The 23,373-nt window shown below is 36.0% G+C and overlaps 1 protein-coding gene and 1 non-coding gene across 2 annotated transcripts; one reads left to right on the top strand and one right to left on the bottom strand.

Moving 5' to 3' along the window:
* Nucleotides 1–2,689: 2,689 nt before the first annotated feature.
* On the bottom strand, nt 2,690–5,295 carry LOC120255401. The gene is made up of 7 exons (XM_039263236.1): nt 4,994–5,295; nt 4,680–4,753; nt 4,194–4,547; nt 3,765–4,034; nt 3,491–3,683; nt 3,213–3,230; nt 2,690–3,110 (listed from the first exon to the last, which is right to left on the bottom strand). Exons 1-7 carry the CDS (start codon nt 5,293–5,295, stop codon nt 2,690–2,692), a joined length of 1,632 nt encoding a protein of 543 aa, XP_039119170.1.
* A 13,520-nt stretch (nt 5,296–18,815) lies between these two features.
* On the top strand, nt 18,816–18,920 carry LOC120255402. Its single transcript, XR_005535000.1, has one exon. It is a non-coding gene; the product is annotated as a small nucleolar RNA R71 (small nucleolar RNA).
* Nucleotides 18,921–23,373: the final 4,453 nt, after the last annotated feature.

Here is a 23,373-nt window from a genome sequence, read left to right as displayed (position 1 = left end):
TGCTTTTTTTGAAAAATTAGTTTGAAAGGGTAATCTTCTAAATTTATTATATTTTTAAACCATTAATTAGTAAATATTATGTTTTACTAAAAGAAAGTTGAGGAATAAATTCGGTATGTTTGGTTGGGGGATATACCCAATGCACTGAACATATGGAAATATTATTGTTATATTATATATATATATATAATATGTATCACTGTATGTGTGTGTGTGGGGTAATCATAAAATAATTGACCATAAGATAAGATTGCCTATACTTTTACACATTGCAAAGGATGGCTTTAGATAGAAAAGAAGTACACTGGAACAATATTTTTGAATATCTGTTTGGAGGAATTTTTTTTTAATTGATAAATGTAGATAAGTAATGAATTCTCAATCATTTCACCAGGAAGAGCGTAGAATTTTTAACTTTCCACCTAAAAAGTAAATGAACTCAGGGGCGGACCCATATGAGTGGTAGCCCAGGCTGATCTGCCGAAAAATCTTAGAAGAATCATGTACGATGAAAATTAAACTTAAGATTTTTTATATAAATATTAATGTTTAATAATATTTTATTTGTATTTAGCCAATATATAATGGGCATGTGCTTGAGTGGTTTGTGGGAATTGGATGATAGGAGTCTCAATGGTTCAAATTCAAAAGTTTGCAATGTTTAGTTTTTAATAATTTTAGTAAAAAAAAAAAATTTTTTTTTTTTCCAAAAAATTGTGGGAATTTTAAAAATTATAAAAAAAAAAGTTCTTAACTTTATAATTTTTTTTAATAATTAAGAAAAAATTATATTGATAATGTGGCATGAATAAATGTAAAAAATTATAGTAATGAAATTTTTTCCTTATTTAGAATTTACTCAAATTTTAAGGTTTAATAAAATTTGAGAAATTATTAAAACATCCCTCACAATAATAGTAATTGATTTCAACCCCTTTACCGATGAGTTATGGTTCTGCCACTGGTCATAGTTGGCCTGAGGAAAGGCCATGGTTGGGCTAAGAACACAGGAAAATTAAAGGGTGATGAATATGAGAACATTGACTTTTATTTAAGCTCGTGCTGAATTAAATTCCTGGGTCCGCCACTGTAATGAACCACTACTCTCTCCTATTATAGGGGCGGTTGAAGGAAAAATTTTTATTTCAATTGACCAAGATTTGATTTAATTAATACCAATAAAATTGAAATATTTTGAAATAAAATTTTTTGCTTTCTGAAAAAAACAAGTATTTATTAACATCAACAAAATTTTAAATTTAATTATTATATATATATATATATATATATCGTCACATAAAGAGTTTTAAAAACTAAAGGTTATTTTATAGTTTATAAAAACAATCTTTATTTTGAAGATTTAATCTTATATATATATATATATATATATATATATATCGGGGAAGTACCCAAAAATCCCTGGAAAGTTTGGATAATCCCATTTAATCCTTCAAAGTATTGAGTTTCTCATGAGTCCCTCCTTTTTCTTTTATTTATTTTTCAGCCCATTAGTAGTTGACCGAGAAAACGGAGGTATTAAAAGCCATGTGAAATTACGCCAATGCCCTTAAGAGAAAACATTTGAAAAGTATTAATTGCCCATCATTTCAGCCGGCTGAAATGACCATTTTAACCCTACTTTTTTCTTTGGGAACAGCTAGCAAGGACAATTGGCACGTGGAGTTGTTGGAATTCGAATCAAAACCAAAGTTTGGCTATTATTATTATTATTATTATTATTATTATTATTATTATTATTATCTTGTTAAAAATTGAATTTGAAACTTTGGTTTTTTTATTTTAAAAATAATAAATTAAAATTTTTTTTTCTAAATTTATAGTATTTAATTTTGTTTAAACATTAAGATAGTTTTAAACAATATTTAATTATTATTTTATAAGTAATTAATGAAATTGTTTTTAAGTTTGTTAATAAAACTTATTTTATTTTGTAAGAATACCAATCACTCTTAAGCGGCGGTGAGAAGGATATAGAAGGTGGGAATGACGCTGCCGGGGAGAAGAACGACGAAAGTGTCAAGGACGTGGCTGACGAGGACGCTGCCGCCGGAGAGAAGGACAACAAAGGTGACAAAGACGCCGACGATGTGAAGGACACCGAGACTGCGACGGAGGCCGCCACGGAGGAGAACAATGGAGGTGAGAAGGACGCCAACAATGACGCGAAGCATGGCAACGAAGAGAAGAACACCGTCGCTGTCAAGGGCGACAACAATGAATCCACTGCTAAAGATGCTACCCCTGATGAAGTGAGGGAGGAAGAAAAGGAGAACCAGGATAATCCGGTCACCGGCGATGTTGAAAAAAATGTATAAAGTACTGGGAAAAAACATGAGCAGCTTCGCAATTCCATATGAGATCTTGCGTTTGTAATGCCTAACTTTGTTTGTAATTGAAAATGTCGTTATGTAATAACATATAACACCTGCAAAATAGCCATAGATTCCGGATGTAGTTCACAGCAAATCATATAACATACATAGTAACGGAAAAGTATACATAGGAAAATGTATTCTACACACAACAAATTCAAAACATACACAGGAAATAAGGTTTTCAACACACAAACGAGAGAATAACACAGGTAAATAAAAATATCATAAAAGTCGTGCTTCTGAACATGTGAAAGCAAAATCAAATGTCATACGCTAGCGTAGGTTTACCATGGTCAGTCCGCTATAACTGCATTGCATGATCGCCAGTTATGACCAACCTCGTGACACTGGCTGTAATGTAATTCACGGACATCGAAGGCTTGTGACTCTATTCGCTTCTTTCTAGAACGTCCTAGCTGTTTCTTTGATATTGGTTGCCGAAGTCGTAGTGGACAGTTGTCGTCAGGTGGTTTGTCACTGTCGGGAACAGGGGATATTGGATTTGCATACGCCCGATGATACCATTCCACTGTGAAGTAATCAGCAACATAAGAATGGACATTCGTGTCTGTTTGCATAATCGCTACACATGCATGCTTGCACGGTAGGCCATGTATTTCCCACCTTCTACATGAACAGCTATGAGACTGGAGGCTAACCGCATTGTTGTTATTGTCAATGACTTCGTATGTGTCATCAGTAGAATGACCAACTCTAAGGAAACAGCTTTCATCAACGATTTGCTCAACCTTTTTTCATATTTCAGGACAAAGGTATGTATCCCAATTGTTGCACTGTTCACTTCTTTCGGCTAACATATTCATAAGTTTAAACCTGCAAAACAATAGTTGCACAGTAAAATTCATTATATACACAGAAATATTTATTATATACACATAATTAATAATTGTATACACAGGAAACATAATATATACACATGTGATTTGGATAATACACATTAAATATTGATTTATGCACATTAATATTAATAGTATACACATGAATCAAAATATATACACACGATACCTGTATAATACACATAAATGCTCATATATTTCACGGAAACACATGACACTATCCGGTAGGTGACTAACCTGATAGAGTTAACCATGCTTGTTACTGGTAGATGTCGTGCCTCTTTAATCCAGGCGTTGAAGGACTCTGCCACGTTCAAATACATCTCGCACCATCGCATTCCTTTAAATGAATAGTTTGACCAATGATCAACGTCGGACTTATTCATCAACCAAGCTTGTGCATCGGCTGATAGACATGCAAGTTCACGAACTGCATCATCAAACTCTTTGGAAGTGTATGCTTACGTAATTTTGACGATTATTGCCCAACATTGCATTCGCAAAGCTTTACCAAGGCTAGAGTTGGTCTTCATGAAGTTCGCCTCCAAATGTCGTAGGCAATAACCATGTGGTGATGAGGGGAAGACTCGCGCGACGGCATGAACCAAGCCCTTAGATCGATCTGATATGAATGTTATAATTTTATCATAGGTATCTTCACCGTATAAGGCATCCCCAAGAGTAGCAAGAAACCAAGTCCAGTTCTCATTAGTTTCGTTGTCGACGATAGCAAATGCTACATGGAATAGGCCGTCATTGTCATCTTTCCCGCCATACTTGGCTAGCAAATGGGTTCTATCAATAAAAAGTAATGGCCTGCACCCGTGCTTAAACCCCAATAAACAAGCCCCGAATGAAAAAAGCACGCTTAAACCGCTCGCCGTAATTTTTAATGGTTACAACGCTACCGAGATTTGTCACGGATACTTTATCTGTGTACCATTGAAGCAAATCATAGCTATTAACTCGCTACTGTGGATCGCTGACCTCGCAACCTCCTTCCCCATCCAAGCAGGCTTGTATGGAAAACAAACACCGTGGTCACGCAATATGTCTTTCTGTATGTCAACAGCTTTGTATAATGGTGTTTCTTTTAATTTTTGCATGACACGTTCGGAAACCCACTTTTTGCTTGCTTTTGGGTGGACTGTCGTACCAATTCGTTCACCACAAATGTGAGTTGCTTGCATTGTCTTCAGCCGAAACACACAATGAATTCCCTCTTTAAAAGCATGCACTCGCCATTGCCATTCCTGAGCAGCGCACCTTACAGTTACCCGAAGTTTGTCATTTTCTATAAATGTAAAGTCAAAAATTTTCCTTATAGCTATGCTTCACAGGCAATCTTTAAAGTGGTCTGTATTCTCAAACCATTGGCCTACTTGTATAGTGGAACCATCATGTGTATCGGTATACCACACAATACTGCACGCCCCAGAAGAATTATGTTGGGAGAGAAAACTATCGCCATTGGGGTTGACGTTGTCTGATAATGATTCTCTGCGGTAAAAAAATACACACAATCAAAAAGTATACACAGAAAACGTATATTATAAACAAAAAACAAAATTATATATAGGAATGACATATTGTACACGGGAATTCAAAATAAGCTACAGGAATTTTGTATTATACATAGGAAACATTTTTAATACAGTAAGATATATTAATACACGTGATATATTATTAAAGGAACACATAAACGATAAGTAACCAGCAAATCAGTGATTGTAGTATTACAATGGGATCAAGTAGGCCAAGTTTCCATCTGCAGAGACACTGACATCCTCAATGATGATGTCCATGACAAATTTATTGAAACTATGGTATATATGACACATACGTTGAAAATCAGCGTCAGAATTAATTGGGCAAAGCGTTTTGTATGCGTCAGGCGTTACGAATTTCACTTTCACTTGAGAAACATCTACGGCCCAGCGAGCACATATCTCACCCATGACCGACTCCCATGAACTTAAAACGGTGAATTGAAGCACATGTCCTTCACCTTTGTATCGCGCCACGGCCGAAAATGTTTCCATTGTTACTGACGGCTGTATGGAATTCCAAAAATGACAAAAGTGATTAAGCTTCGTATATTATAGATGCAAAAGTGTGCTTAATTGGACTCAACAAGAAGAAGGATAACAAGAAGAAGAAGAAGAAGAAGAAGAAGAAGACAAGATGAAGACAACAAGATGAGCAAAATGAAGACAAGATGACGAAGACGAAGGTTAAGAAGATAAAGTTGATGAAGAGCAGATGAAGAAAATGATGTAAAAGAAAGAGAACAACATGAACAAGATGAAGAAGCAGAACAACAAGAAGAGGAAGAGGAAGATGCCGATGATGAAGAAGAAGAACAAGAAGAACAACAAGAAGAAGAAGAAGAAGAACAACAACAACAACAACAACAGGAGCAACAACAGCTTACGTATAAATATCTTCACTCCAACCTACTAACTAAACAAAGTGGGAGACGAACTTGAAGCTTCGGCAACCAGACCAAGATGAACAAGCACACCTTCAAAAACAATGGCAACGTTGAGAAGGAGTGAAATATCATCTTTTCTCTGACAAGTAAGCTTCATTGGAATATTTGGTCATACTTTACATTAAATGTGATGTGACTTAGAGGAAAAACTCATCTCACATGGTTACATGGGCATTTGAGTCATTTTACCTCCACTTAACTGATGGAACTAACAGCAAGGGCTGAAGAGAACATGGCTAAAAAAATGAGGGATCTAATGGGAAACGAAATTGTCAGAGGGATTGCAGTGGAAGTTTGAAACAGTCCAGGAACTTTTAGGTAATTTTCCCTATATATAAATATATATCTCTATGCGCGAGCACGCACACACACAATCTATATTAAACAATTTAAAAAATATAATGATTGAAAGAAGCAACAAATCAAATGACTTAAAATGCACTTAAACCTAAAACAAACAAATCAAGTTTTAGTTATTATGAATATAAAAAATTAAATATAAAGATGGTTTACAAAATATGAACTAAGTTCATCATTCATTGAATATTATTGTAAATTAGACTAACATGAGATTCATAGCAAGTCAGCATCTCCCAACATATCTATTCAAAACAAACACAAATTCTCTAAACTATTTGTGTTTTATAAAATTTCATTTTGACTTTTTCAAAAAAAAAAAAAAATCATTTTGAAACTCTTATTTATGCAAGATTATAAATCATAAATTCCGCATTGTTTTAATCACTCAATTTTTTTTTGTCTTTTATTTTAATTTAAAAAAATAGTTGCAATTCAATATTTGATAAATATTTGAATGCCAATAATCCCTTAGTTTGTTGACACGCATCCGAATATGCGTGTGAACCGCAATTCAATATTTAATAAAATACCCGGTGAGTCGGGTAGTCGAATCCACAGGGAGCAGGGCTACTAGTACTAACTTCTTCTCTGCTTTCTAGCCTAATGATAAATGGAAAGGTATGGTAATCTAATGTGCAAAGAAATGAATATCGGAGACGAATATGCAAGGGTGAAATGGATGGAGATCTCAATTAGTAAAAGTGGGGTATTCGGGCAATGCTCCCCCGAGGATTCAGGTATTAGGTACCAGATAAGCAAAGTGTTTCTATGATGAGTAAGTTAAGTCGTGGAAATCCAAATATAATCGGATCCGGCCTCCAGATCGCCGATACTAGTCCCCTATGAGGTCCCAGTGGAGAAATCGCTCAATCTCAACACCTCACACCACATGTGACCGCAAAGCACTCTAGGGATTCCAAGAGGTGTATCCGATTCCTAAAGATTGATCCAACCGTAATTCCCGACGAAGAATCCTAACCCCCTACAAGGTCCCGGTGGAGAAATCTCTCAATCTCACGCCTCACACCAAATATGGTTGCATAGAGCTTAGGGAACGGAGATAGAATACACCAATCGGAGGGAAAAGGGGATGCTCCCTATCTCATGACTCACCCTCTCAACCCTCTTCAATTTTGAGATTCTAACCCTAATGGAGACCTCTCTCTCACCAAGGTAACAAATCATGCAAACCAAATAACCAAAAGATCAATAAGGCAAGCAAGCATTAGACAATCAAGATTGAAACTTAATCAAACTCGGATTAAATAGAAACACTAAGTAAATCCACAAAAGATGAGAATCTTAGGGTTCACAAGCCCAAATACCCTCAACGGTTTTAGCTCTCCATGGAGCAACATACAAAACACACCATCAATGAATGAAAGTACATTAAAATCATAGAAATAAACCCCCTTATATATGAATTGATGGCCTTGATGGAGAGCTTCGACGTCTTGAAGGACCCACTCCGAAGCTAGGTTCACCGGTGGCTTCCTTGATGCTATGACGGAGGAGGAATCGATCAAAGTTGGTGATGAAGCATCTCCAAAGCCGCAAAGACCTCCTCTCCAAACCCTAGCCGTCTCACCCCTCAAGAGCCGCACAAAAGATGAGAAAAGAATAGGACAAAACAGCTATTTATAGGCCTTAGACCGCGTCTGTCACGTGCCCCCACGCGCCCATGTGGATTTTCTATGCGCCCATGTGGGCTGCAGGAATTTCCACGCGGGCGCATGAACAGTAATTTTGCTATAGTACTGCTGCAGTGATGTTACCTCTCAGAAGATCGCCTGAAAATTTTTACCCAAAATTAGCTTGCAAGGTTGGCTCTAGTATCAAGCTAACTGGAAAAGAACCCCTTTTGATTAGCAAAAAGGATACAATTATTTAAAATAACAACAATACCTTTGGCAAGAGGATACAATTCATGTCTATAATAGAGAAAATGATTGTGCAAACTTTCGAGATAAGCTAATTGAAGAAGCAATGTATCACATATCGTGGTTGTAAATCAGTAGTGCAGATGCCCGGAATTTATCAACCATGAGATAATTTGCCATCTTCTTTGCATCTAACACGTTGTTGAAACCAATCCTTGATGATCCTACACCTTACTCATGATACTACCTTCAATATCTAGATCTTGAGAAAAATGATACCATATGCAAATTATGATAAATATTTGATAAACAAAACAAGGGGTTTTTTTTTGTATTTTACAATTAAAACCTAGATTTATAATATCGTATCAATGATGCACTTTCTATAGTATAATTTTGCTTATAAATAAAAAAACAAATACATTTATGAGAATGTAGATATAATCAGTTTCCTAAAACCGATAGGGTCAATTACAATTGTTAAATTGACCAAATTTGATATAATACTTCAAAAAAGGGATGTTTTCATCAGAGAACTAAGGTAAGCAATAGAAAACTAACTTAGATTACAATTTCATGTTTGGTGCACTTATACTTACACAATGTTTCAAATGTTTGTAATTCCAATAACAAAAAAGTTGTGAGGGCGTTCCAAAAACAAAAAACGTGGTGAGGAACTTAGAATAACTATATGGAAATAGCGTTTTCTTCAATTAAATGATGATGAGAATCATATATCTAGCTTCTACTTTTGCAATTAAGATCTATGCAAATTTGGGCATGCCTCAATCAAAAGCTATCAAAGAACAATATAACAAACACTCAACATTAGTAAAACCAGAAAAAAATGGTTTAATTAGTCTTTGAGCTAACAGAACATTAACTATCAAATAAAAACATTCAAGGACCCTAAGACCAACAAGTCCAACTATATACTCCCAATATAAACCAAGAACCCAGATTGCAAGAAAGGATTGAACAAGCTGAATATGCATTAATTGATTAGCTATTGAACCTTAATCTAGCAACAATTGGTATAAATATAAACAAACATATTTTGAAATTAAATTTTTCAAGCCACAAATTATATATATCTTTACTTATTGCTTTGAAACTAAAGCTATGAATTCTTTTTTGTTTTTGTTAGCTAACTATGTTCAAATGTGATATATGGGTTGAGAAAGTTGACACATCTCATAGTTGGTTCTATTACTCCTTCAATGTTTATAATAAAGGACTTACTAAGGTGGATGATAGTTATTCGACTATGATCATGGGTTTTGAATTCCAAGACTAATGTAAGTATAATCAGAATTTCTATGTAAAGAATAAGCTTAATTAAAAGAACTACAATAGTTATTTTGACAAAAAGATTATATTATAGGATAAATCTAACAATGATTGTGAGAGATTAAATAGGACATATGGAAATAACAACCTTTGATATATATGCAAAATTAATGACAAATATAATCTTTCTTTATTGAAGGCCATAGAAAAAGTCCCCCAAACAAAAGTCCTTGATAAAATTAACAGCATAATCCAAGGCTTTCATAATTGGACTGGGCTTTAACTTGAAAAAGGTTAGAGGTCAGGGGTCAAGAAGTTCAACCTGGTTGAACAAGGGTAAATTAAGTTTGGTAAAAAAATAATTTATATTTTAATTATATATGATAAAAAATCAAATATTTAGTAATAATGTCTCATAAATAAATATTTAAGCATGATAAATCCAAATACATAATGGATACACCAAAATAAAATAATAATTTTAAAATTAAAAAAACAACAAATATTGAAGATTAAAAAAAGGTATAATACCCGAATTGGTCCCTCTACTTTTCTCTTCTCTTTTTGCTCCCTCTACTCAGAAATGCGCCCCTAATCCTTCTACTCTTGAAAATGACCCAATTTAATCCCTCTACCCTTAATCTCTTCCCATCCAGTCCCTCTACTCTTGAAAATACAGCCAATAATTGGTGTATTTTAGAGTAAAAGAAACTAAGTAGAACCATTTTCAAGAATAGAGGGATTATTTGGGAGCATTTCTGAGTAGAGGGACCAAAGAGAAGACTGAGAAAAGTAGAGAGACCAATTCTGGTATTATACCTAAAAAAAATTAAAAACAAGACTTTCAAAGCTTTAGGACATAATGTTACATATATAAATAATCAAGCAAATTAAATTCAATTACATAGTAGGTACTAGATAATACACATTACATACATCACACTAAAATAATAAAAATAAATAACATGTATTTTAACAGGAGCATGAATTTTCATTTATGAAAATAGAAAATATGAAATTTTATTTTAAAAAAAAATTAAATTTTTATAAAAATGAAAACTTGCATACTTTCATTATAACTGTAGACCTTGGTTTACAATAAATAAATAAATAAAATACTTTAATCAACTAAGCTATAAGTGCGTGCTACCATGGATGATCCATAAAAGTAAAGGAATGTTACTTTTTTAAATTATATAAAAAATAAAAAAGTGCAAATCTATCAAGGTGACTGGTTCACTGATCCGATCGGCCAAAGAACTGATTCAATATTGGGTTTTTGAAAATCTAGATTTTTCAATTGAATGTATCGGGCTAATCTTAAGATTGGTTTTCAGGTTAACCTGGTCCTATCTAGGTTTAAAAACCCTGGCTTAATTCATGAGAAATTTACTCTAACTGTTGGTATCTCATGATAAGCAATTGTAGATGATGTGCTCACCTATAGAATTTATAGATTAAAACATATTCTTTTACATAGAGAGCTATGTACAAACAAAAACTGCACAACTAGCACTAGAAGGGGGAAGAGAGTAGTGCAAATCTGAAAATGATACTGGAATTGCCATCACAAATTGAGATACAAATAGAAGCAACCGACATTATATATGTCTCAATAATCAAATAGGCACAATTAGCAATGACAATGACAAAGAATAGATAGAATGAAGACTATACAGATATCAAAGATATATAAAAACAAAAAAACAAAAACATCAAGTGACAGTATATTGGAATGAATGCTAATATTAGCAATTGCAATTGCAACTTGACTAAGGACTTTCTAGCTATTTAAGGTATTAGGATATTAATATTTTCAAATTGAATTTATATGGTTATTTATTACAATATTAGGACATTAACAAGTCAGCTTGAAAAATTAAGCATATACTTCTTTCCACTACATGATCCATATTTATGAAAACTGAATACATGAGTTTAGTTTAAGTTATTCTCCTATAAGTTTAATATATCCACAATATTTGCATCCTTATAATGAAAAAACCAAACAAAAGTTTTCAATAAGCTACAATATTAGCGCCAACATACATTTGGAATGAAAAATATTAGGCAATAAATTTGGAGATAATGAATTTGGAGAATATTGCAACTCCCCCAAGCCTAAATCCTTGCTTGTCCTCAAGCAATGCTACAATCAAACACCACAACAAGGGAAGTACACAGAAATCAGATGATAACATTGTTTGGCACAAGACACAAGCATAAGTGTAAAGGCAGTTCATAAAGGACATGAAGCAATTGACCTTTTTTCATATGATGGACTGCACACAAGCATTACAAAAGAAAATTGATTCATCCCACATGCAAATGGTCTTGAGTTTGAAAATAGGATATAAAGATGCAATGAACCTTAGAGACCCCATGAGACCCCCTACACAAATCACTAGCCCGATTGTTTATAGGATTTCATCAACAACTTCATTCTTTCTCTCTTATTTTTTTTCAGAATTTTGTCTAACTAACGTAGATTGTAGTGATCTTCTCCTCTCTTTTTTTTTTGAAGGGTGCATATGCTGGTTAGGCACAAGGGCCACCCAACTAATTATTACAACTCTACATAAACTCATTCGTGCTTCAATAGAATTTAACCATTGAAAGCAAAGGAATACTGCTATAGACCTTTTTTTTTCTTTTTTCTTTTTTTTCTTCAGATTTTGGAACATCACCTATGTCATTTTCTTCTTATTTAAGATTTTAACTTGGCCAAAGAAAGTGTTATGGGGCCACAAAGTCTCAAGAAGAGTTCATTACAAAAGTATATGCTAAGTTAAAACTCACAAGATCACAAGCAATGGAATTAGCTAAGTTAAACTCATGCCAATGCTAAGTGTGCAGTCTAATCACCATTAAACAAGAGCAACTATCCCATGCCTTCTATGTGTCATGCCAAACAATTGATCATAGGAATTCTGAAAGCAAGAGTCTTTTGTTTTGTTGTTATTGTTGTTGTTGTTGTTGTTGTTGCTGCTGCTGCTGCTGCTGCTGTTGTTGTTGTTGTTGTTGTTGTTGTTGTTGTTGTTGTTGTTGTTTTTTTCTTATATGCAAATGCAAGATGAATATGCAGATGTAAGATGAATGCAAGAATGCATGACTACTCTACTTCTAAACTCCCCCAAGCCTACTGTTTGCATTATCCTCAATGATAAGAATTTAATAGAAAGTAAGCAAGTGGGGTGGAACTGACCGAATCAATGAGGAGGTGCAGAAAAAGTGGCCTTGCGTGATGTGCCACTCATACATCGAATTGACTTGCTGTTGAAGCTGGTCTAGAACAAGCCTTTGGTCTTCTTGTTCAGCAGAGATGGTGGTGAGGGCAGCTAGAATGCACTCACTATTGTCTGCTGGTTGTGGTTCTTGCTGAGGGTGTTGTGGGCTGTGTCCTATAGTAGAATGTTTAGTGCGGTGGGGTGAAGGCAGGTTCTGGCCAGAAAAGCCCCAATACTCATGACATTTGATTGTAGTCCGCTCGAGGTTGGGGAGAGGATAAGGTGGTGTGTTCCCCTTGAGAATGAGGTAGTAAACATTAGCTTCTTTTACAATCATCTTTCATGGCAATGCAAGCCTCCAAATCTAACCGTATGTTACCAGGAATTCTCTGAAATGGAGACAGATCACAGTTAAAAGCAAATACAATTGGAGTTATGAGGCAGCCAAGGACAATATCACTGGATAAAGCTTTGTCAACTTTGGTAAACTGGCAAGCTAGGTGTGCATTAGTATCTAATGAAGTGGCATGCAACATTGCCCATAGAAACATAATTTCGGATTGCCTAACTATGGCTTCACAATCACCATGACCAAATAATGTAAAAGCCATGATACAATGAATGTACCTAAAACAGGGGATCCTAAGACTAGTGGCTCTAGCAATGGAGGGTTCATACTTGGGTTCTTGGGTGAATGTGTGCCAAAAGTCCGTGGAATCAAAGTCCTTAGGGGTTCTTCGGTCTCCTCTAGTCGGGAGACCAAAACTCTGATTAAATTGAGCTAGATTGAGTTTGTGGTCTTGGTTAAGAAGTTGGAATGTGATCTCACTTTCTTCACTTCCCTGGCTATAGAGAACATGGACATCAATGGAACTTAGAAATTCTAGTGTTAAGCGTTCATAGGTAGGAAATCTCATGTTGAAAAATTCAGTCCATCCTAGGTTGTCTACCATCCAATAAACATCATCTATAATGCCTAGGGTGCGTATGAGACCATCATCCATATACTTGGTTGGAATAATCCTTCTTTTTAAGAGAACCCTATCCCTATTTGGTTGGAAAGCATCTCTGAAGATGACGCCATGTGAAGGTGAATCAAGCAGCTCTGCAATCGAGGGATGGTTCACTGGAGAAGACCTAGGAGATTGGTCTCGGGAGCTTGATGCCACGGCTGTGTGCCTTGTTCGCTTGGTCGGCATATTGAAGGGCTACAAGAGGAAACTCAAAGAAAGATGTTGAGAAGACTGACGAGGATGAACAGGGATGATGGAGGTGCTCAGGCTAATGAGTTGAGCTGTTAGAGAGTGGTGAGAGTTATGTTGAAATAAGTAAGTAATAGAAAAGGAAAGAGGAAATGGGAAGGTTTGATGGGTGAAGTGATGGGAAGTCATAAAAGTGGTCTCAGTTGTAGGAAAAAGTAATAAAGAATAAAGGAAAAGACAAGAAGATCATGGGAAAGGTATAGGAAGCGTCTGGGTCGGTCTTTTGGCGAGGGAAAAGGTAATGAAAGTGGATAGAAAGAGAAAGGTGGACTTTGGGATTGCTAACAAAAACTAGGAAAAATTGGAGGGAAAACTATTTCTAGTTTCTCATTATTAGTGCACGATCCACACCCGGGTTTCCTGACATACTCCGGTTATGTTTCTTAGCAGTCGATCCTAATGAGTCTACACTAGTTGTTTGTATTCTAGCATGTACATTTGAATATCAAATAAGCCAAAGGAAGCCCTGGGACAATTTCTGAACCTGCAGGAAACATCTATACCTGAATCAACTAAGATAACCAAAAATTTATATGCACAAATGGAGAAATAAGACAAAAGACTGAAAATCAAAAAGAAAAGCAAGAGCTCATTTTAGGTCATGAGCACGACCCCTTTTCATTCATTGATTCAGTGATGGAGGGATTTGGGAAAGTATAGGTTCTCCCTTCCTCAATGAGCTCTCCAACAATGTAATGCTTCAGTCTTTGTCCATTGACTTTGAAGGTGCCATTTGCTTCACTCTGAACTTCAATAGTACCATATAGGAAAACCTTGTACACTCGAAAGGTCCCTGACCATTTTGACCTTAATTTCCGAAAAAAGCTTGAATCTCAAATTAAAAAGCAGGACCAAATCCCTTTCTCAAAATTCTCTATGAAAAATATGCTTGTCATGCCACAATTTGGTTCTTTCCTTGTACATTTTTGCGTTTTCATAGGCATCCATTCTTAGTTCTTCCAGTTCTTGTATTTGAAAGCTTCCTCTTTTCTCCAGCTGCTTTTCATATCAAAATTAAGAGCCTTAATCACCCAAAACTGCCTTGTGCTCTAACTCAACATGCAAATGGCAAGCCTTGCCATAAATTAAGTGAAATGAGGTTATGCCAATGGGGGTTTTGTAGGCCATTCGACACGCCCATAAGAGTGTCATCAAGTTTTAATGCCCAGTCTTTTCTTATTGTCGAAACTGTTTTCTCAAGTATGCTTTTGATCTCCTATTTTGAAATTTTCAGCCAGACTGCTTGTTTGAGGGTGGTACGGTGTGGTGATCTTGTGTGTCACACCATACTTCCTAAGTAGGCTCTCAAATTGTCATTCTATGAAGTGTGATCCCTCGTCACTTATAACAGCCCTTGGAACTCCGAATCTTGGAAAAATTATCCCGTTTGAAGAGTTTAATTAGTGTCTGAGCATCATTTGTTAGGGGATGGAATAGCTTTAACCCATTTGGAGACGTAGTCCACAACCACAAGGATGTATCTGTTGTTACATGAAGATGGAAACGGCCCCATGTAATCGATTCCCCGAACGTCAAAGATTTCCACTTCAAGGATGTAATTAAGAGACATTTCATGTCTCCTTAAGATGTTCCCAGTTCTTTGATAGTGGTCGCAAGCAAACACATATCTCCTCAAATCTTTGAAAAGTTTCAGCCAATAAAACCCAGCTTGAAGTACCTTGGTTGTGGTTTTTGAAGAACTAGAGTGACCACCATAAGCTGAAGAATGACAATGAAATAGGACACTTTCGGCTTCATCTTCGGGGATACATCTTTGAAGTATTCCATCAGCACATCGCTTGTAGAGGAATGGTTTCATCCCAAAAATAATGTTTCAAATCTGCAAAAAAACTTTTTCTTTTGCTGAAATTTCAGATCTGGTGGCAGAATTCCACAAAGCCAAGTAGTTCACAAAATTTGCATACCATGGAAACTTCGATTGTAGAAATTTTTAGCAACTGTTCATCAGGAAATGCATCATTGATGGCCAGCTCATTTTCTCCATTCTTATCCACATCCTGATGCAATCTTGAGAGGTGGTTGGCTTTCTGTACCTTTTTTATCACGAATCTCAAGGTCGAAACTCTTGAAGAAGGAGAATCCATCTAATTAATCTTGGTTTTGCATCCTTCTTGCTTAAAAGATATATGATTACAGCGTGGTCAGTGTACATTACTACTTTGGAACCAACGAGGTAGGATCTGAATTTATTAAAGGCGAAAACAATTGCGAGGAGTACTTTTTCTGTTGTGGTATAATTAACTTGGGCTTCATCTAAAGCCTTGCTTGCATAATAGATTACACTTAATCTTTTTCTTCTTTTTTCTTCCACTGCCCTAGCACAACACCTACCGCATAATCACTCGCATTGCACATGACTTCGAATGGAAACTCCCAATTAGGTGGATGTATTATTGGTGCAGTGATCAATGCCTTTTCAACCTGCAGAGCATATCCAAACAGTCATTATTAAAATCAAAAGGAACATCATTAGCCAACATATTAGTTAAAGATTTTGTAATTTTTGAGAAATCCTTTATAAAGCATTAATAGAATCCCATGTGCCCTAGGAAGCTACGGACTGCTTTAACTAAGGTAGGGCGGTTGCATTTTCTCTATGACTTCCACCTTTGCTTTGTCAAACTTCAATTCCACGCTCAGACACCACATGTCCCAGCACAATGCCATCATGTACCATAAAATGGCACTTCTCTCAATTAAGGATGAGGCCCATTTCTTAACACCTGTATAGAACCTTAGACAAGTTAGCTAAGCATTCATCAAAGGTTGTGCCATACACCGAAAACTCATCCATAAAAATCTCCATGATGTTTTCAATAAATCTGAAAAAATGGCTATCATGCAATGTTGAAAGATAGCGGGAGCATTACAAAGACCAAATGGCATCCTCCTATAGGCAAAAAGTGCCATAGGGACAAGTGAATGTGGTCTTATATTGGTCACTAGGATGGATAGGAATTTGGTAAAAGCCAGAAAATCCATCTAAGTAACAAAAATGGGAGTGTTTAGCCAACCTTTCTAGCATTTGATCTATAAAAGGGAGTGGGTAGTGGTCTTTCCTTGTTGCTTTGTTCAACTTCCTATAATCAATGTACATCCTCCAACCCATGACCGTTCTAGTTGGGATTAATTCATTGTTTTCATTCTTCACAATGGTCATGCCTCTTTTTTTTGGGAACTACTTGTACAAAACTAACCCATTCACTATCGAGATTGGATAAATCACACCGGCATCAAGCAATTTAAGCACTTCTTTCCTAACAACTTCTTTCATATTGGGGTTTAATCTTCTTTGGTGCTCAATAGAGGGTTTGTAATCAGATTGAAATAAAATTATATGCTTACGAACTGAAGGGTGTATCCCTTACAAATCACCAATGGTGTATCCTATGGGCTTTTGTTGCAATCTAAGCTCGTTTAGAAGTTTTTCAGATTCTATCCTGCTTAGATCAGCATTAATAATCACAAGATATGCGGAATTGGGTCCAAGGAACTCATACCTGAGAATGGATGGGAGAGGTTTTAATTCTACCATTGGAGCTTTACATTCTTCTGGGTTGTGTGTAAGCAGAAACTGGCTCCATAATTTCAAGTTTGCCCTGTTGGTGCTGCAGAAAATTTCTTGGACTACAGCAGCTGTGCGTAATCTCCATTTGTCACCATCTTCATCATCTTTCAGCTCATCTTGTACCAAACACAGATGGAGTGGGCCTTTGGAAAAGTGTTTCGGCAACTCCCTTTTGATAGATTGTTCAAGTAAATAAACCCTACAATAAGAGCTTTCATTAAAAGAGCACTTAACAGAGTTAGCCAAATCAAATTCCACTTTTTCTGTTCACCAACAATTAAAGAAAGCTTGCCATTTTTGACATTAATAAGTGCCCCTGCAGTAGCCAAGAAAGGCCTTCCAAGAATGATTAGAATTTGAGTGTCTTCTTCCATTTCTAACACCACAAAATCAATGAGTACAAAGAACTTACCAACCTTGATTGGGATGTATTCAAGAATACCTATTGGATATTTGACGGATCAATCTGTGAGTTTCAAGGAAATTATCTTTGGCTTCAACTCACCCATGTCTAGTTTCTTTCACACCGACAAAGGCATCAAGCTACACTTGCACCACAGATCACATAGAGCCCTTTCAAAGCTTGATGTCCCAATTTCACATAGGATCGAGAAGTTGCTCAGATCCTTTAGCTTTGGAGGCAAATTTATTTTGAATTAAGGCACTGCACTCTTTTTTAATGCCTCTGTTTCGTATTCCTCCAATCTCCTTTTCTTGGATAAAATATCTTTCATAAATTTTGCGTATGATGGCATTTGTTGCAAAGCTTCTGTGAAAGGAACATTGATGTATAGCTTCTTAAGAACTTCCAAAAACTTTCCAAATTGTTTGTCTAGCTTAGCTTTAGCTAATCTTTGCGGAAATGACACAGGGGGTGTGTAAGGATTTGAGGTGTGTATCTCGTGGCTTCATCAACTTTTTCTACATCTCCACTATTTTGTTCAGCCATTTGTTGTGGTGTATCATTTTTTCAGCTGGGTTCACTTCAACAATTTCATTTTCTACTTGTCTTGGCTTAGGATCTTCCAATTGCTTGCCACTTCTTAAGATTATAGCCTTGCAATGCTCATTTGGATTAACTTTCTGATTTTCCTAGGGAACATCCCTTGGTGGTCTGGATGAAGAACTCACTTGTTGAGCAATTTGATTTTCTAGTATTTTGTTGTGCGTCGCTAAGGAGTCAACCTTGGAAAGTGAGCTTCGAATTGCTTCATTCATGACTTTAACTTTGTTGCTTGAATTCTTCATTTTTGTTTAGCTTGTCCTGCAACAAAATTACCTAATAAGGCTTCTTAATTCAATTTCTACACTGGTTGTGGATTGAAAATCCTCTGCTGAAATCCTGTTATGCGTCATCTACACTTTTTTTAATCAAAACTCCTCCCACTGCAACATCAACTGAAATGCGAGTGTTATAATTTAATCCACTATAGAAGGTCTGCATAGCCAGCCATTTCTCTAAGCCATGGTGTGGGCACAATCTCATTAGCTCCTTGAACCTATCCCAAGCCTCATACAATGATTCACCATCCTTGGAAAAAACCAGTGATTTGGTTTCACAGCTAGGTTGTTTTGCTTGGGGGGAAGTATTTAGAGAAAGAAACTTGGAGTAATTGGTCCCACATTTTGATAGAAACTTCAAGGAGTGAATGCAACCAAGCTCGAGCCTTGTCTTTTAATGAGAAAGGAAAAAGTCTAACCCTAACTGCATCTTATGGGACTCCATTGAGCTTAACGGTGTCACGGTATTCAAGGAGAATAAAGAGGTGGAAGTGTGGATCTTCTACTAATGAACCTCCAAATTGATTATGCTAAATTAACGACATAAGTGCTGGTTGTAGCTGAAAATTGTTTGCTTCGATAGGTGAACTTGCAATACTGGAATGCAATCCTTGACCACTCGGGGCTGTAAACTCCCTCAAAGTCTTATTATTATCTTCCATGTTTAATGCTTGTGAGGATTTTTTAAGCTTTGCTTTCCTTTGATATTGAAGGCAGAAATCCCTCTCAAATTCCTGATCTAGTTCCAATAGAGTTCCAAGACTTCGAGCTCTTTACATAGAAAGAGAATTGACCAACAAGGAAATTAAACAAGTTAAGGGAATTGGACTAAATGGGAAAAATAGAGAATAAGATGCCTCGTTTAACCAGGTTGCAATTCAATCAATATCAACACTATGGTCCCCGGCAACGGAGCCAAGAACTGGTTACACAACCGCAAGCGTACGATTTTTGCCAAGTAGTAAATAAGTTATCGATCCCATGAGGACCAAGCGCGATTACTAATCTATTGCAACAATAGCCTATCTAGGCAATTAAAAGATGGGAGAATAAAAGCAACAAACTAGCAGAAAGTACACAAATGAAGAATACAGAGATGCAGGGAAGTGGACTAGGATTCAGATTTGGATGAACTTAGGTTTGGGAACTCACCATAGAGAGCAATGAATGATGTGTTTGGACCTAAACTTGGTTTGGGTAGATTATTTTGAAGGGTAATAATCCTCAACTACTTGTCACTCTCTTTCAAGAGATAACAAGTTGATCTTGATTAGGCCATCTCCTACTTTCATGGTAGATGAACCCTCTCAAAACCCTAATAAGATCAATGATTATATGATGAACTCTCAAGAATTACCTTTGAGTAAATTCAGGGTGACTTAGGAGGTTCCAAGACCTTGATTAACCTTTCAATTAACCTTGATCTCTGAGATAAAGCAAGCAAGGCTTTCACACTCACAAGCTATGTTACTTGAATCAAAAGTCAACTCACAGAAATCTACCTTTAAGCACAAAATATCCATACAAAAGTAACAACACATCAAACAATCACTACTTTGGGCTAATTTCAAACCTAAAGAGAAGTTTTACACTTCCATGTCTCAATTACAAAGAAAAATAGGAAGAATAAAAATTATGCAAAAACACAGCACAATAGGGCTTGGAAAACTCCTTATGTTGTCCACGAAAATCTGGTCTTTAGTTCTCCAACCCTCTTTTCCTTCTTCAACCCCTTTCAGAGCCTTCATAAGTCCCTTTTTCTCTTCTCTAGCCACCCCTTTCTGTTCCTTGTCTTTCTTTTTCTCAAAACCCTTTCATGATGCCTTTTTATATCTAGTGACAGGAATTGGGCCGGTTAACTTTACAGACCACAGGTACTTTCATAAACCATAGGTGAGTAGTGTGTCTTAGAGAAACTGGTCCTCAGTCTATCAGAGTTTCTTGGTCAGCTCCAGCCTTCTACAAACAAAATAACTAAAAAGAGTAGTTTGTACAAAAAAAAAAGGGGAAATCATTACAAAGGCTAAGAAAATGCATGATTAATGATGGATCACTAGCTAAATGTGTGGTGATAATAATACAATTTTTATGTACAACAATTACTATTTGTATAAATAAATATTAGGAATGTAATGTAGCTTGTTCTCCAAGTTTTATAATTATGTGTCTATATATATGGCACCATTATACACGATACGAAATATAGAAAATTCAACCAATAATTTTTCTTCATGGTGCCATAGCATGATCCACTTTTTTTTCCCTAAACCCTTGAATTATCTAGGTGGCCTTTTGTAATTCTTCTCCTTTTCTATTGTTGGCCTCAGTTGATTGTCTGTTGTGGTATTCAAATTCTTTCATTCTTTCCTAGCACCATGTCGAGCATTGACGAGAGTGGCAATAAGAACCATCAATCGTTGATCAGTGGTCATGGGTCCTACTTTTATGCTTCACAATATTCTTTATTTCTTCAATTATATTGCAATTTAATTTTTGTGGCATAGTTAATACATGCAAAATAATTCCTTGTGACATTCACTAATCAATTTTGTGTGGTATTGGACCCCACTTCTAGGATCCTGATTTTTCTAAGTGAGTTGTGTGACTGGGTGTATGTGTACAAGGCACTACCAAGCACTACCTCTGTTGTTTATGGTGACTACTCTATTGATTTATGGCACAAGAGAATGGGTCATCAAGCAAGTCAAAGTCTTCCTTTAATTTGTGTTGCTCCTAACAGTAGTTCAAACAAAAGGCTAATTCTGGCTTTGATATTTATTATCGTGCTAAACATGCTCGTGTTTCCTTTCCTACTAGCATCCAGTACAACTCTGGATTATTTTCAACTGATTCATTATGATATATGCGGTGCTTATCAGTTACAATCTCTTACTAGTGCTCATCATTTTCTCACTATTTTGGATGATTATAGCCGTGTTGTTTGGGTGTATTTAATGTCTAAGAAGAATGAGGCTAGTGAGTTACTCAAAAAAATTTGTTCAATGGTTAAACCTCCAATTTGAGAAAGATGTCAAAGTAATCTGAAGTAATAATAGAGAAGAATTTATTTCCACCACTTTCAAGTTTTATGCTAAGAAAAGTATTGTGTACCAAACATCTCTTCTTTGAACACCTCAACAAAATGGGAGAGTTGGAAGAGAGCATAGACATATTTTGAATGTGGCTCGAGCTTTAAAATTTCAAGGTGATTTGCCTAAATGTTTTTAGGGTGAGTGTGTTCTTATTGCTGCATATCTTGTTAACCAAACTCCTACTCCTTTATCGTTTACTTGAAACAATCCCCCACCCCAAACGGATGGTCTTTTTAACTAATCACCTCATCACAACTACTTACAATTTTTTGGGTGCTTGTGTTATTGTCACCATCCACCCGTACCAATTGATAAATTTGCTTCCCGAAGTCATAATTGTATTTTTTGTTGGTTACCACATGGTAAGAAAGGTTGGTGCCTTTTTTTATCTCCACACCCATAAGATCTTTGTTTCTCGTGGTGTTGTCTTCCATGAAGATATCTTTCATTTCAAAGCATCCGTAACACAACCCACACCATCACCCGCCTTGTTACCTACTAACTTTGCTTTGGTTGATGATAGCGAATCTTCATCTACCTCAGGAGCATATTATGAGAGAAAGTTCATTTATTAAACAGAAATAAGACCCCCTAACATATTTGCACAATTATGTGTGCCTTTCAGTTCATACACTTACTCATCCCTCACCATAGACTGCTCCATCATTAGGCTCCTCAGCTACTCTGCATCCCCTAATTAATTATGTCACTTATGCTAATTTTTCTTCCATGCACATAAATTTCTTGGCTACTATTTTTGCTGGTGTTGAACCCAAAACTTTTAAACAATCTATGCTTGATTCTCAGTGTCGAGAAACTATGGCTAAAGAATTTGATGGACACTCGAGAACCTTCCTCCGAGCAAAAAGGCTATACCTAGCAAATGGGTATATCACATTAAAAATAATTTTGATGGTACACTTGCATGATTCAAAGCACGTCTCATCATTCAAGGAAATAACAAATTTGAAGGTGCTGATTATATCGAGCCTTTTGTTCATGTTGCTAAATGACCAGTGTCCATACTTTTCTTTGTTGTTGTTGTGGCTAAGAGTTGAGATTTACATCAACTAAATGTGAACAATGTATTTCTCCATGGGGATCTCATCAAAGAGGTATACATGAAACTTCCTCCCTGGTTCTCTTCAACACAACCTAACAAGGTGTGTTGTCTTCAAAAATCTCTTTACTGCCTACGCCAATCTCCTTCGAATTGGTTTACCAAACTCAGTTTTTCTCTCATTGAATTTGGTTTTTGTTCAATCCCAGGTGGACTACACTTTTTTTACTTTCCATTATGGTGATATATTTTTGGCTCTTATTGTTTATTAGATGAAATTGTATTGGTGGAGAATAATTCTGAAGCATGTTAGCGGGTTATAAGCTATCATTTTAGTTGATTTAGAATCAAAGACCTTGGCCCCCTCAAGTACTTCTTGGGTATTGAGGTTGCTCATAGTCTTGAAGGCCTTTTCCTTTGTCAAAGTAAGTACACCCTTGACAATTTATTTGAGGATGGTTTACTAGGATGTATACCAGTTACTACTCCTATTGAGCAAAATCATAAGCTAGCAGTACACTTTATCTCTGGGCATGCACTCAACCTCTATCTTTATGTGTGACCTAACATGATTGATTTCTCAAT

Source organism: Dioscorea cayenensis, unplaced genomic scaffold, assembly GCF_009730915.1.
Source record: "Dioscorea cayenensis subsp. rotundata cultivar TDr96_F1 unplaced genomic scaffold, TDr96_F1_v2_PseudoChromosome.rev07_lg8_w22 25.fasta BLBR01000983.1, whole genome shotgun sequence".
NCBI lineage: Eukaryota > Viridiplantae > Streptophyta > Magnoliopsida > Dioscoreales > Dioscoreaceae > Dioscorea > Dioscorea cayenensis.
The sequence above is the reverse complement of the archived record's forward strand: the minus strand, read 5'-3'. Positions and strand labels throughout refer to the sequence as shown.

What these genes read in the sequence shown, in the direction of transcription:
- LOC120255401 (XM_039263236.1), bottom strand. Translation starts at nt 5,295, where the DNA reads ATGGAAACATTTTCGGCCGTGGCGCGATACAAAGGTGAAGGACATGTG. An exon ending in AGCTATGATTTGCTTCAATG is followed by an intron (nt 4,035 to 4,193) that starts GTACACAGATAA and finishes CCCATTTGCTAG; the next exon opens with CCAAGTATGGCGGGAAAGAT. An exon ending in GAAGACCAACTCTAGCCTTG is followed by an intron (nt 3,684 to 3,764) that starts GTAAAGCTTTGC and finishes TTGATGATGCAG; the next exon opens with TTCGTGAACTTGCATGTCTA.